This window comes from Ruditapes philippinarum, unplaced genomic scaffold (assembly GCF_026571515.1).
Source record: "Ruditapes philippinarum isolate M1 unplaced genomic scaffold, ASM2657151v2 ctg8763_1_1_1_1, whole genome shotgun sequence".
Taxonomy (NCBI): Eukaryota; Metazoa; Mollusca; class Bivalvia; order Venerida; family Veneridae; genus Ruditapes; species Ruditapes philippinarum.
The window spans coordinates 25,589-41,273 of NW_026866392.1; the positions used below are offsets into that span (position 1 = coordinate 25,589).

At 34.4% G+C, this 15,685-nt stretch overlaps 2 protein-coding genes across 2 annotated transcripts; both read left to right on the top strand.

The window, feature by feature from the left end:
* Positions 1 to 1,742: 1,742 nt before the first annotated feature.
* LOC132732376 (uncharacterized) lies at positions 1,743 to 5,704 on the top strand. The gene is made up of 5 exons (XM_060718785.1): positions 1,743 to 1,772; positions 3,351 to 3,554; positions 4,427 to 4,538; positions 5,004 to 5,159; positions 5,553 to 5,704. Exons 1-5 carry the CDS (start codon positions 1,743 to 1,745, stop codon positions 5,702 to 5,704), a joined length of 654 nt encoding a protein of 217 aa, XP_060574768.1.
* Positions 5,705 to 6,304: 600 nt separating this feature from the next.
* Positions 6,305 to 12,993, top strand: LOC132732377 (uncharacterized). The gene is made up of 3 exons (XM_060718786.1): positions 6,305 to 6,758; positions 7,538 to 7,736; positions 12,784 to 12,993. Exons 1-3 carry the CDS (start codon positions 6,722 to 6,724, stop codon positions 12,944 to 12,946), a joined length of 399 nt encoding a protein of 132 aa, XP_060574769.1. The 5' UTR covers positions 6,305 to 6,721; the 3' UTR covers positions 12,947 to 12,993.
* The last annotated feature ends 2,692 nt before the right edge of the window (positions 12,994 to 15,685 follow it).

The following is a 15,685-nucleotide window of genomic DNA, read 5'->3' on the forward strand; positions in this document are numbered from 1 at the left end:
TAAATGATTAAAATATATGGGATTAAAAAATTATATTTCACACATAAACATTGATGGGAACAGAACAGAGCGGAAACTTTATTTCAGACTGGTACAAAATACATTGTCTTACACAATACAATCAATTAAATATATTTAAATATTAGTCACATTACATGATCATATCATAGCCATACATGTAAATTGTATATGTAAGATAAAATTCTATCATAATTCTATCATCTTAGTGACAACTGATACAATCCTTTGACATATTGGTAGAATAATGATAAAAGAAGTATAAAAGAATGTGACAATCCACATGAATCAGCTGTTTGAAACATGTATTTGTATATCATATAACTATTATGCAATTTATTCAATAATTGACCCAAAAAATGGCTGCTTCTTCAAATGGAAAGGGAGGTAAATATTTTAAAAATTCAGAAATGTGAAAAATGAAAACCTATTTGATTCGCGCCACGACAAAACTAACATAATGGGTTTGCGACCAGCATGGATCCAGACCAGCCTGCGCATCCGCGCAGTCTGATCAGGATCCATGCTGTTCGCTTACAAACCCTATAACAACCTCTGATCTGGATCCATTGCTGGTCGCAAACCCATTATTTGTTTTTGTCGTGACACGGTCATTTGTATTATAGCGCCATGTATTTTGGCTATTCATCTACGAAATGGATATCGCTGGTGAAAAAAGCAATTTTATATCATCAACAAGAACTAACTCAATTTATTGTTTTAAATTACTATTTGTTGATCATTCAACGGATACAATTCTTTACTTTAATCTAGTTTCGTACAAGCGTAATTATAATGTCACCACAGAGCTTCAATTTCTACCCGTACATGACTACTCAAAAAGCCAGTCAGAATGAAACAAATTTATATTCGAAATGGACGACAAAAAGACTTCAAAAACGGATTTACAGAACACGTTATTCGGATTGCCTATTTATAGAAATGAATCTCTGTCTTCATGTACCGAAGCTCAAAAACCAGTGAGCTAGCATCTGCGGGTAAACAATAGTAGTGAATATTTCTCTTTAAAGAACAGAACAAAAACAAAAAGAACAAAAAAACAACAACATTAAAAATACAAAAAACAACAAAAAAAAACAAACAAAAAACAAACAAACAAAAAAACAACAAACAACACCAAACAAAACAAGATTACCTCCGACTTATCACCATTGTGTTTTCGTAAGTTATAAACTTTCAATCAAGACACTTGCCTTTAAAAATGTCGTCTGTTCATTTTTTATTCTTATTTTATAAAAACAAACATGCAAATAATTATAGGCTCTGCAAATGTGTGTTATAGTTAGCACATGCATTTATATGATACGGTATAAGAGGATCATGGCTCACTTACCACGATTTTCCGATATATTAGTTTTATTTAAAGCAATGGCTGCTTAAACGTCCTTTTCGACGTAAGCTTCTCTACAGAACGTATACCAGACCGAGCGTAGTCGTTAATACTTTTCAATGGTTCATAACTAAAGCTGTTCAAACTGTTTTTAATCAAAATCAGTCCTACATACATGTAATTCTGAAAAACAAAATATCCCTCGAGAAGCCATTATCACAACAAAATTAGATGAAAAGTGCAGACCGGTTTGATTGAGTCCTGTACATGATGAAAATGAATATTGCAACATCCCTCACGCCACCCTATCCCGGGCTTGAGCGGTACTCAATACTCAATACATAAGACTAACTAATTCGTTATTACATCGAACATGAAGGAGCATTTTCTATGGCTGTTTCAGGTAAGGTTTTTACTTGTTTTTGCCTCTTTACAGTTTCGCATATAACTGGAAAATATTAAAGGGCACTTTAGTGTGGTATGGAAAGTTGCGAAAGGTCGAATACCCAAAAACGTTACCATTTGTCGACTTTCCGTCATTTGTCCGTGTTCTCAAACTTCCGCACTGTAAAGATCAAATGGCTCGTAACACGAACCCTCATACATGTACCATATTTCGATAACTGTACAATACATAATTTCTTTATTTCTTACAAGAATGAAGAGAAACATTTTATACAGATACATTACGATGTTATCAAACTTTGATTCTCTTTAAAACAAAAAAAAACATAAATGTGAGCCGCGTCACGACAAAACCAACATAATAGGTTTGCGACCAGCATGGATCCAGACCAGCCTGCGCATCCGCGCAGTCAGATCAAGATCCATGCTGTTCGCTATCAGTTTCTTTACTTGTTATAGGGTTTAAAAGCGAACAGCACGGATCCTGATCAGGACTGCGCGGATGCGCAGGTGGTCTGGAATCTATGCTGGTCGCAAACCTCTATTATGTTTATTTTTTCGTGACGCGGCCTCATATCATGCATGTATATAGCATGTATGTCAAAGCAATGTCTGTTGCTCTTAACAGAAGGCAAATAAGAAGCTCTCTCCAGTTTGTAGGTTGATAAGCCATTTGCCGATAAAACAACCTCAAATAACAGTGTCTGTATTTTAAACTTGTTTGCAAATGGCATAAGGGTACTCCCTTTTATAATTTATAACCGCCCATGACAACACCAACATAATGGGTTTGCGACCAGCTAGATCCAGACCACCCTGCGCATCGCCAGTCTGATCAGGATCCATGCTGTTCGCTTACAAAACCCCTCATAACAAGTATGAGAAACGGATAAGCGAACAGCATGGATCCTGATCAGACTGCGCGGATGCGCAGGCTGATATGGATCCATGCTGGTTGCAAACCCATTATGTTGGTTTTGTCATGGCGCGGCTCATATTATCTTTTGCGACGCTAGATAATCTGATAAGCGTCATTAAACTTTTCAAAACATGTTTGCAATTACATCCAGACTACGAGTTTTGTTTTTTGCTAATAAATATTAATGTTACACGCATGTTTATATGTGCATTGGTATAAGCAAACTGATTCTGTTGATAGATTGGCTATGTTAGTACAGTTTGAACGAGTTACGGAAATCATCTTGCAGTGATTGACAAACCCGTGTAGATATATATGCCACGATAACGGCTTGGCAATTTTACAAATCGATAATTTCACGGCAAAACTGATATTTTTCATTTGGTACATTTAAATAAGAATTGTATTTCATAATTATTTATTTTTTCAATGTTGATAGCATAGTAAAACGTTTCTTCTAATTATTTACTTTCTCTGGATATTATGCCTGCATAGATATCATTTAAACAAAAAAATTGGTAGGTTTAGCGGATCACCATAAATGGACGCGTTTACTTGGTTTCGCGTGTCTTTTCTTAATTTCTTTTTAACACTGCAAGCGGGGCACTGGGACAATTGTTTTTGATTGCATCAAAAAATATCTTATTCATAAAACAGGGAATAGGTGCTACGAAATTTTGGGGCGCAAAGACGCTGAGCGTCGAACACTGCATGAAACTATGTGTACGACAAAGTCAATGCAAGTCTATCAACTTTGATCTGAAAACAAGAATGTGTGAGTTAAACAATAACTTGAGGCACGGGACACAAAAGGCATCAGATTCCAACGTTTACTCCGAGTTCCAGTCGTGGCCTCCGGAGGTTTTTAAAAAATTATTTTGTTTCCTTAAATAAGATTTTTTTACATTTTATTTTTAATTATAGGATTATTCATAACAAATAAACACGTTTCACATAAAAATTATTTAATATGTATAACTAAGAGGCAATTAGATTCGCAAACTGTTTCGTAAATAAATTCATTTTTGGGTTTTGTTAGAGTATGCATTCTGTTTAGGTTTTATAGGTATTATTCTATCTAGGTATTATTGTATTTGTCACAGTTGTGTTACAGTTTGAAAAATTTCATTGACGCAAACAAACCTGATTAGGTTTTGTTATTTACGTCACATTTTGCTTAAGAAACAAATGAGCCACGTCACGACAAAACCAACATAATTAGCATTAGCTATCAGTTTCTCTACTTGTAATAGTGTTTGTAAGCGAACAGCATGGATCCTGATCAGACTGCGCGGATGCGCAGGCTGATCTGGATCCATGCTGGTCGCAAACGCACTATGTTGGTTTTGTCGTGACACGGCTCAAATATTTTTTTCCTTTCTTAGAAAGGGCAAACATGAGTGTTGTAGCGTTTAAATAAGGTATTTAGATAACAGTAAAACCTTATCATCTTAAGAAAGTATCGATGAAAGTCAAATGATTTGTCATAAAAGAAGCTAAATGTAAAAAAAAGTATTATATTGACTTCCATACAATATAAAAAGTCTACATTGTAATTGCATAGTGAAAGATGGTCCAATGTTATTGACCAATTAGTAAATTTTTGGAAACTATAACAGGACACACACACAAAAAAATTAAAATAAAAAAAACACTATTGAGAAATGAAAAATAAGCATTACTTGGCCTTTATAGACCTTTTGAATTATTAATTTCATTTATGTGTTTGCAAGGTTGACGAAATGTGCTACAGTCGTCCTTGCAAGGACAACGAGGTGTGTATACCAAAGTCGCTTTTGATGTCTTCAGATGACGGGAAATGCTCGTACTCTTGCATGCAATTTAGTATGTATTAATTCTTGTAATTGGTCTCGAAAATAAAATGAGCCTCGTCACGACAAAACCAACATAGTGCGTTTGCGACCAGCATGGATCCAGACCATGCTGTTCGCTTACCAACCCTATTACAAGTAGAGAAACTGATAGCGAACAGCATGGATCCTGATCAGACTGCGCGGATGCGCAGGCTGGTCTGGATCCATGCTGGTCGCAAACGCACTATGTTGGTTTTGTCATGGCGCGGCTCAAATGATGTTATATAAAAAAGCAGACATAAAACTATATCTACTCGTTGGAATGAGTGATTATTTGGTTAAATACATTTTGGTGTGTTAGCGGTCATATTTGCATTTTTAAGTAGTGTGGAGCCAGACCAGTCTGCTCAAGGGTGCAGTCAGATTAATGAAAAATATTAGTAAGTAATTTTATCTATACATTTGTTAAACATATTTTTTCTTTCATTTTTACTAGGTCGACCCGTGTGTCCTTTACCGAAAATGGGAACTTTTAACGGTCGAACCGTTGGCTCTGTGAATATCGTAAAGTGTCCCAAGGGCATGAAAGGCGGGGGTAGTGCAGAGTGTCAGCAGAATCTAAAATGGGACAAGAAAATTAACAAATGTGTTGGTGAGGTACTCTCTGAAATTAAACGAAATGAATTAATTTGATATATCAATGTATTTTTTCCTTCCACGTCTTTTACAAATTTCAAACTCTCTATGCAAATAGAGAGAAATAAAGAATCCTTAAAGAACGAACAAAGAGACAAAAATTAATATGTTGCAGGCTCGGTTTGATTGAGTCTGTTCATGGACGGTTATTGAATGTTCAAGTTCCTAGCACTGGCATAAACGGAATTCAACATTTAACCATGGTAATGGTGAAAAAAGTTCCAAATACATCAAAAACTATATATAAGATATTTCTGTCCCGAATAATCAATACATGCCCATGATGAAAACTTCATGGTTTTTTACACTATGCAATAACATGTAAATTCCATTTTGCTTCTTATTACAGGATTTCGTTTTAGAAATGAAAATGAAACCAAAAAGTTTGTAAGAGCAGATCTTGAAACAAATCATGATGGCGAATGGAAACAAGTTTCCAGCGACAACTGGAATTGGAATAAAACCCAGGTTGCCTGTAGAGACCTTCTTGATCTAGAGTAAGTTTGGTAGTTTCCGATCATCATTACTAATTCCAAATTCTGGCCTCAATGTTAGAAAACTTTTTCAGAGTTCTGTCTCAAAGGTCATGGTTTTCATTGGTCAGTGTACATTCTGTGGCAATTTCTGACCAATCAAATGACTAGGATCTGAGTTTGAGTTATAGGAATTTCTTTACAACCTCGGACCCTGGTGTTCATTGCATATAGGTCGAAGTATATCTGTCTGTGTGTTTGTTATATATACGACGGATCAATAAGACGTCTTCGAAAAATATCGTATGATGTTACATAATAATAATAATAATAATAATAATAATAATGATGGTGTTGGTGGTGATGATATTTATGATGATGATAGTGGTGGTGATGATGATAGTGGTGGTGATGATGATTATGATGATGATGAGTTTGCAATGCGAGAGAACCACAATCGAAGGATGGGGTTTACAAGTGCATTAAAATAAACAATCGAGTAAACAATGTCGTTTTATAGATCAATTATTTGTAGTTCGTAATAAATCTCATTATTCAATAATTTTTATGAAAACTATATTTATTGACTTAACACATGATACAAACTTATTAAATTCGTTAAATGACATACGTTATATATATGACAATATATTGGTTTAATAAAATGTCCATATCGTTGTTTAAATATTCTAAGAGATTGAACATTGCTAAAAGATATAATTTCTGTAACTTAAAAAAAATAAATGAGTTTTTAAAACAGACTTCCTTCAGTGTGAGTACATTCACGTGTTTAATTTCTCTCAGTTCAATTGTTGAAGCTTTTTTCAGCTCGAGAAGTGCTCCGCACAAGTTTACCTAAAATTGTTTTGATATTTGAAATATCTGTCTGAATGTTTGTTATAGATTCGGCGGCTCAATAAGACTTCTTCGGCACAAAGAATCACCTAACACCAGGAGTATTGCGGTGGATATAGATTGTAATGGAACTGAGAAAACATTAGGGGACTGCATCTACAAGAGCACGAAAGAGAGTCAAAAACTAAAGATGGTTTTAATTTGCTTCCAATCAAACATCAGAGATGGTAAAGTATTTTAAATAAATTATATTGGTATTTGTATGTTCTCTAATTGGTAACTTTTTGCATTTCAATCATTTGGGATATGTATCTACACGGGTACGGAAGATAGTAAAAGATCAATGATGGCTTAAATTTGCTTCAAATTCAACAGCAGTGATGGCAAAGTTTTTAAATAAATTATATTGGTATTTGTATGTTCACTAATTGAAAACGTTTTGTGTTTCATTTGGACAATTTATTAATTTGTATAGCATGCAGACAACATCATATTTGATTTTAACTCGTATTCTAGATTAAAAAAATGATATATTATATGTAGAGAGTGAAAACTATATAGGGGAGATTATTAAAATTTTGGTGCCGTCTGGGTGCCCTGATGTTGTGGTTGGGTGTGTAACTCTTTTATCTTTTTTCGGTCATGTTCCGTTCTGTATTTTTGTCTTCGTGGCTATAATGTTAGTTTATTAAGATCTTTGAAATGTTGCGCGAGATTTAGCTTTTGTTTAATTATTACACAAGACACTGAAGATAATTACGTTACAAATTGCGCTGACAGTAGCATGTAATAGCAAACAAGACTGGCCCTTGGGATAAGGCCTTTTTTGCTTGTGGATGAAAATCAATCTCAACGTCGTTTATTCCACCCAAATGTTTCATATATTTAATGTACATTGCTATACATTGAAATTGAGAAATAAGCATCCAAACAAACAAAACAGAGTAACGAAACAGTAACAGCACTAAAAGTGACGGACGTTCTCATTTTAATTAACTTTTTGCAGCTGGATCATTTAAATATATCACACGTTCGTCTGTATTACCATCAACGGAAAATCTGATATCACCGCAAAAAAAGGAGTTTTTATGGGTAAAATTTTGGCGCACGTGGTCTCCGGTCGGTAAGAAATGCAACAGCAATGGACACGCATGGATTGAAAAAGAATCAAAAGTTGCATGCCGCTCAATGTTTCCAGATAAGTCGTAAGTTATTTAAATGTTAACACGTTTGATAAATACTCCCATGACTATATACTTTTTAAGCGTACGCATTACTCTTTTCTTATTTTCAATTTAATAATATGATCAGAAAGTTAATTATATGTTTAATAATGAAATGTGGAGAAAAAAAACTATTGGCATAAAATGCACATTTTTGTTTTCTATATTTTGATTGTAAAAAATTATTTTTCACTGCAGTGACACAGTCATATTTTCGTACTTTCACTGCAATTTTTTAAACTACTTTCCTCTAAAAACAGTCAATTAACTACTTTAAAAGAAGAGTATTAACATTTGTTAGATAAAAATAGAAACAGAAATTTTAACTTTGTTTTTTCCCCTTTTAATACGAGATTTCTTTTTGTATTTTTTGTGGCCAATGCCATCCACGAAATATTTGTTTTTCATACTACTTGATTAAAAAAAACCATACTTAAAGAGAAAAATACTTGAATATCCTTTATCGTTTATTTTTTCATAACATATTTGAGCCGTGTCACGACAAAACAAACATAGTGGGTTTGCGACCAGCATGGATCCAGACCAGCCTGCGCATCAGCGCAGTCTAATCAGGATCCATGCTGTTCGCTTACAAAGTCTATAACAAGTAGTGAAACTGATAGCGAACAGCATGGATCCTGATCAGACTGCGCGGACGCAGATTTCTTATGTACTTTGATTGTTTTTGAAACAGTTATAAAGAATAAGGTCTTCAAATAACTCTGTTGATTACAAAGTCACTTCTTTGGTAGTATGTGAGAAGTAAGCAGTGAACAGTGAGCTAAGCAAAAAGGCATTTCAATTTATATAGCGAAGGAAATGATCTGCTGTAATGCTCAGTTGTTTTGGGCATCTAGCAGGGCATTCCTAAATATAGTGTAAAAATGCTCTGATACTCAGCTGTCTTCGCAATCTAGCAGAGCATTCCTACCTTTAGTGAAAAAATGTTCTGCTGGAACGCTCAACTGGCTAGACAATCTAGCAGTGCATTACTAAATATAGTGTTAAAATGCTCTGCTGGAATGCTCAGCTGGCTAGCTAAGCTGGCTAGGCAATCTAGCAGGGCATTACTAAATATAGTGAGAAAATGCTCTGCTCATATGCTAAGCTGGCTAGGCAATCTAGCAGAGCATTACTAAATATAGTGTAAAAATGCTCTGCTCGAATGCTAAGATGACTAGGCAATCTAGCAGGACATTACTAAACATAGTGAGCAAATGCTATTCTGTAATGCTAAGTTGGCTAGGCAATCTAGCAGAGCATTACTAGATATAGTGTGAAAATGCTCTGCTGGAATGCTAAGCTGGCTAGGCAATCTAGCAGAGCATTACTAAATATAGTGTAAAAATATTCTGCTTGAATGCTAAGCTGGCTAGGCAATCTAGCAGAGCATTACTAAATATAGTGTAAAAAATGCTCTGCTGGAATTGCTAAGTTGGCTAGGCAATTTAGCAGGACATTACTAAATATAGTGGTACAAATGCTATTCTGGAATGCTAAGCTGGCTAGGCAATCTAGCAGAGCATTACTAAATATAGGTGTAAAAATGTTCTGCTGGAATGCTCAGCTGGCTAGGCAATCTAGCAGGGCATTACTAAATAAAGTGTAAAAATGGCTTTGCTGGAATGCTAAGCTGGCTAGGCAATCTAGCAGGGCATTCCTAAATAAAGTGAAAAAATGCTTTGCTGGAATGCTAAGCTGGCTTGGCAATCTAGCAGAGCATTACTAAATATAGTGTAAAAATGCTTTGCTTGAATGCTCAGCTGGGTAGGCAATCTAGCAGGACATTACTAATATTAGTGTAAAATGCTCTGCTGGAAAGCTTAGCTGGCTAGGCAATCTAGCAAACCATTACTAGATATAGTGTAAAAATGCTCTGCTGGAATGCTCAGCTGGCTAGGCACTATAGCAGAGCATTCCTTAATATAGTGAAAAATGCTTTGGTGGAATGCTCAGCTGGCTAGGCAATCTAGCAGGGCATTACTAAATATGGTGTAAAAAATGCTCTGGTGGAATGATAAGCTGGCTAGGCAATCTAGCAGGGCATTCCGAAATATATTAAAAAATGCTCTGGTGGAATGCTCAGTTGGCAGACTGATTCTGAGTTCCAGGATTTTTTGTTCCCAAAGTTTTTATTGACATTTTCGACTTCTAGGCAATTCTGAGGCACTCGCAGACTTTCAGGAATTTTTCGTGCCAATAGAAATAATGATATTTTTTGACTTCTAAGGACCTTTTAAGAGACTATTTTATTGTCCTGGCGACTTTTTGAAGGACACTCGCAGACTTTCAGGAATTTTGGTGCCAATGCTGATATTGACAATTAAGACTTCTAGGACCCTCAAGAGTCCATTTTGGTTGTCTGCGACTGATTCTTGGACACTCACAGACTTTCAGGAATGTTTTGGTGCCAATGGAAAATAATCATATTTTTGACTTCTAGGGGACCCTTAATAGTCCATTTCATTGGTCTGCAGCGTATTGTTGGACTCTCGCAGACTTTCAGGAAAGTTTTTGGTGCCAATAGAGATGATGGCAATTTTTACTTCTAGGGACCCGCCAGAGTCCATTTTTTATGGTCTGCGACTGATTCTGGGGACATTCCCAGACTTTCAGGAATCTCTTGTGCCAATGGAGTTAGAGACATTTTGACTTTTCTAGCGACCTACCAAAGTTCATTTCGCTGGTATGCGACTGCTTTTGGGACACTTGCAGACTTTCAGGAATTTTGATGACAATGGAGATAATGTCATTTATGACTTTAAGGGAACCACCAGAGTACATTTTCTGGGGTCTGCGACTGATTCCTTGAGACTCGCAGACTTTCAGGATTGTTTAGTTTGCCATTGCAGATCATGATTTTTTTTTACTTTTTAAGACCCCTTATTCATAAGCAGAGCAGTTTTTACCCTAAATATCATTATCTGCATTAGCACCAAAAAATTCCCTGAAATCCTGCAATGCCTAAATAATCAGCGCGCAGACCAACGAAAAAAAGACTCTGGATGGTCAAAAATGTCTTCAATTTGTAATTATCTCTATTGGAACCAACACTTCCTGAAAGGTCTTGTGACTTCCAAGATTAAGTCGCAGATCCTGGATGGTCCCTAGAAGTAAAAAATGTCATTATCTGCATTGACCAAAATTTTCCTGAAAGTCTGCGAGGGACTCAGAATCAGTCGCAGCAAAAACAACGAATAGACTCTCAGGAGGGTCCTTCTGAAGTAAAAATGTTCATTATCTCCATGGCACCGAAAATTTTTATGAAAGTCTGCAAGTGTTCCAGAAACATTCGCAGACCAACGAAATGGATTCTGGATGGTCCTAAAACTTCACAAATGTCATTATCTGCATTGACACAAAAGATTCCTGAAAGTCTGCGATCGTCCCAGAATCAGTCGGAGACCAAAGAAATACACTTGAGGTCCCGAAGAAGTCAAAAATGTCATTATCTGCATTGGCACTAGAATTTCAGAAAGTCTACGAGTGCCAAATAATCAGTTTTCAGACCAACGAAATTTATACTTTATTTAAGAATGCCCTGCTAGTTTGCCCAGCTCAGCATTCCAGCAGAACATTTTTACACTAATTTTCAGAATGCTTTGCTGGATTGCCTAGCCAGCTGAGCATTTTTAACACTATTTAATTAGAATGCTCTTCTAGATTGCCTAGCCAGCTGACCAATTCAGCAGAGCATTTTTACATTATATTTTGGAATGTCCCGCTAGATTGCTTAGCCAGCTGAGCATAAACAGCTACGCATTTTTACACTTTATTTAGGAATGCCCTGCTAGATTGCCTAGCCAGCTGAGCATACCAGCAGACCATGTTAACACCATATTTTGGAATGTCCCGCTATATTGCTTAGCCAGCTGAGCATAACAGCTACGCATTTTTACACTTTATTTAGGAATGCCCTGCCCAGATTGCCTAGCCAGCTGAGCATACCAGCAGACCATGTTTACACCATATTTTGAATGCCCCGCTAGATTGCTTACCAAGCTGAGCATAACAACAGAGCAATTTAACACTATATTTCGGAATGTCCCGATAGATTGCTTAGCCTACTGAGCATAACAGCAGTGCATTTTTACACTATATTAAGTAATGGCCTGCTAGATTGCTTACCCAGCTGAGCATACCAGCAAAGCATTTCTACACTTTTTTTTGGAATGCTCTGCTAGATTGCTTACCCAGCTGAGCAGAACAGCAATTCATTGATTTCCCTATATAAATCGCAATGCCTTTTTGCTTAGCTCACTGTTAACTGCTAACTTCTCACATACTCTTTGGTATTAGTTTTTATTTTACCCTTACACACGACGTACGATGCTAAGATGGCAAAACGTTGATGATACGAGATAGATTTAATGATAATGAAATAACGAAGATGCGATGTTTCTCTCTCATTCACCAGTGGAGACGCGACGGTATAAATCATAGGCACTTTTTTTAGGGACAATGCCCCAGTTAACTAATCAGTAGCGTACAAATTGATTCGAATTTTTTAGTATTAAAACGATTTCTTAAGACTTTGTTCGCCTATGGTTATATTGCGTTTCAAAATCTCATTATTGTGCGATGGTGGGGTAATGGTAAACAATCACGAATAAAACTTTAAAACTTTAGTTGCTGTATATAAAACAGTATATGAACAAAAAAACTGTACCCTGTCTTGCAAGTTTATACAATTCATATAACCTATTTTGCGACAACAAACATATATATATATTCATTCGTAGTCTTCTCGGGTTTTGATTAACGCGTTGTTTAAAGTTTAACAACGATTTTGTCAGGATATTATTTTATTCCAATTCGTAACAGAATTACATTGATATTTTTATCATAATTATTATGTAATCAACCTTTCTAATTATGTTAAATACTTAGTCATAAATCAAAAAACCTTAATCCAAACAAAGAGAAAGAAAACAAAATAGAATGTTTTGAAACCATGTATCAGATATAAAAATTTCAGAAGTTTATATCCCCTTGTTATAATCACTTGTTTCGATTTGTTTGTTCACAGAAATATAAAACCGAAACACGATTTCAAAAACATGGACTTTTCTGGGAATTTCGTGGTATTCGATTGCCAAGGGGACGAGCCTCATCTACTTAACTGCAAACATCGAATTTGTAAAGACGTAACAGACAACAACGTCAGACTTCAATGTAAATCCGAAATGTAGTCGGAAATGCTTACATTGGAAATCTAAGCAACTCCCTTTTTTCACTCGAAGCTTATTGAATCATTTCTAAATTAATAGCACTTACTTGTGACAAGATGTTCTTTATTGACAGATTTCTTTTATATTAAGAAATAAGTAAAACGTGCTACCACCCCCCCCCCCTTTTAAATGAACATGGTAAAGTAAACAAGAAAAAAAAATAAAGCACTATTTAAAGAAATAACTTTTGACCAAAAACAATGCAATATCGACTATGTCACTTTGTTATTTACATGTACACTGAGAAGGGCTGAAAATCTATTTTTGATATTATTTATAGTTGTTTTAGTTTACTTTAAGATTCTTATTTTTCACGATTGTACATGTCGATCGTCATTGCGTAATCTTGACGTATTTGAGAGGTTATTTTCAGTTACCTTAAAAGAAAGGATTACTGCTGCATTATAAAATCATTGGCAGATATGGATGGTGATATAACCTTACAACAGTTTATATAGAGTCGTAGGAATTGTAAAATATGTTAAATAGTTACCTTATGCTTTTTTATTAGACAATACTTCCAACTTAGATGATTCGTTTAATTATGGAACTCTTTAATTTTAAAAGTAAATTCGACCAGTTCACATTGATTGAAGCTTTGTCAAAAATTTATGTGCCGTAAAAAATCCTAGCAAAGTTATAGCTAGTACAGAAAACGTCTCACGGGCAATGGAATTGGTTTCAACGTGAATCACGCTGGTTGACGTGGTTTAAACTATATTTTTTGTTAATAGCGTAACACATATACCTAAAATTAATTTTGATGCTTCGAAAAATTGTCTTTAAATAAAAAACTATTTATCTAAAAAGGAAAGATACGAAATTAGTTAAATCATAATTGTTTTTATTTACATATAAAGGTTTTGTATTTTTTTTAAAAATGCAGAAATCAAAAAATTCCAATGTAATATGTCGTTAACGCGGAGAAGTGGTCGAAATTTAATAACTTCATGGAAATTACAGAATAACAGGGGAAATTGGCTTTGAAATCACAAGCAGCTGAGCTTAAGTTAATGTCGTTCATAATTCATTATGCTTTTTGTTTGAAATTTAATTATGCAAAATTGTTGAGAATTAATATATTCGCATTCAATATGCTTAATGTATTTTTTTATGTACGGTATATACCATATAAAATAGTGATAATTATATTCCAAAATGAGTTTTGTAATTATTAAGCCTAGTATATATTGTATATCGACTGTGAATTAAGCTGAAAAAATTCACACTTTGTTTATGAAAGACAGTAATGTGTTTTACAAACGGAAGTTACCCATTCAATATTCTACTGTACATTCTCACCAAACACTGTATTGTTTGTTGTGTGGCATAACAGTACTTTGATATTAAAATCATTAAAAAGGAATAGAAAAAAAAAAAAACAACTAAGAAACAAGTCTAAATTATATGTAGGTAGCCCCATTTGCAAAGATCACCCTAGTAAAATATATATAAAAATCTGAAAAGAGGGTGATACCTCGGAAGCATAAAAAACAACAAAATAACAAGAAGATTGCAGACTTGGTATGATTCAGTCTGTCCATAAGGGGTAATGAAACCGAGGCAACATCCCTCACGTCCCCTAGCACTGGCTTGTGCGCTACTCAATTTTAACACTTAATGTCCCCTGGAATCACCAGCTTGCCACTCTGCACTTGACACATGTTGTGGCAGTTTAATTTAATATCATATTTTCAAACATCCGTATGCTAGAAATAATGGTAAAATTGTGATAAATATAGAAAATTTATATATGCTTTATATTTACTATAATATGCTTTATGTTTTTACTCGCTTTATCATACATTTGATTATATCAGATTATTCATTAACTTTTTTCAATATGAGGTAACGTTTTCACTTCAAATATAAGGCTAATATGAAGTTTCACCACGACATTATGTACATAAAACGAGACCATTATGACAAAAAGTACAAACCTTATAATAGAAATCTCGACTATTATGATATTAGAGAATTTTAATTGGCTCTCCAGCTTGCCATTATAAAATCTGCTTTTTTTTCATTGGAAAAAAACCGCCATTTTTGAATTGTTGCAAGGTCGGTTTTTCGAGACATTTTTTAAAACAATAATCTCATTTGCAATACCTCACATCAACGAAAATTTCACATTAGTTATATTTTGTTCACTTAAGTGCTTAACTATTTAGATATGTGTATTAAGTTTTAATAAAATTCTCCACTAATTAAGCGTTTCATAATGGCCTTGTAATTGTGCTTATGACAGTCTTCAGCCCAAAAACAATGGTCATTATGAAAACCTTAAACATTACATTCATAGTATTGTCAGTGTATTTTAGATGTCTGTATTTTGTTATTTAAGTTCATTATATTTATAGTGTTATCAGTGTCTATTCAAATATTCTGTATTTGTTATTTAAGTTCATTATAAATTATAGTTTTATCATGTCTATTCAAATATCTTTATTGTTATTTAAGTTCATCACATTCATAGTGATATCAGTGTTCTATTCAAATATCTTTATTTGGTTATTTTAAGCTCATCCACATTCATAGTGTTATCAGTTTTCTATTTTAGATTGTCTGTTTTTGTTATTTAAGCTCATTATATTCATTATTTATCATTCTATTTTCAGATTTCGTATTTGTTTATTTGCCTCACTACATTCATAGTGTTTTTTAAGTTTCTATTCAGATGTCTGTAAAATCTCTTCTCTT

Coding starts and splice junctions, on each gene's coding strand:
- LOC132732377 (XM_060718786.1), top strand. CDS start 6,722: ATGGTTTTAATTTGCTTCCAATCAAACATCAGAGATG. Junction 6,759..7,537: donor CCAATCAAACATCAGAGATG/GTAAAGTATTTT, acceptor AACTTTTTGCAG/CTGGATCATTTAAATATATC. Junction 7,737..12,783: donor TCAATGTTTCCAGATAAGTC/GTAAGTTATTTA, acceptor GTTTGTTCACAG/AAATATAAAACCGAAACACG.
- LOC132732376 (XM_060718785.1), top strand. CDS start 1,743: ATGAAGGAGCATTTTCTATGGCTGTTTCAG. Junction 1,773..3,350: donor ATTTTCTATGGCTGTTTCAG/GTAAGGTTTTTA, acceptor TTCATAAAACAG/GGAATAGGTGCTACGAAATT. Junction 4,539..5,003: donor GTACTCTTGCATGCAATTTA/GTATGTATTAAT, acceptor CATTTTTACTAG/GTCGACCCGTGTGTCCTTTA.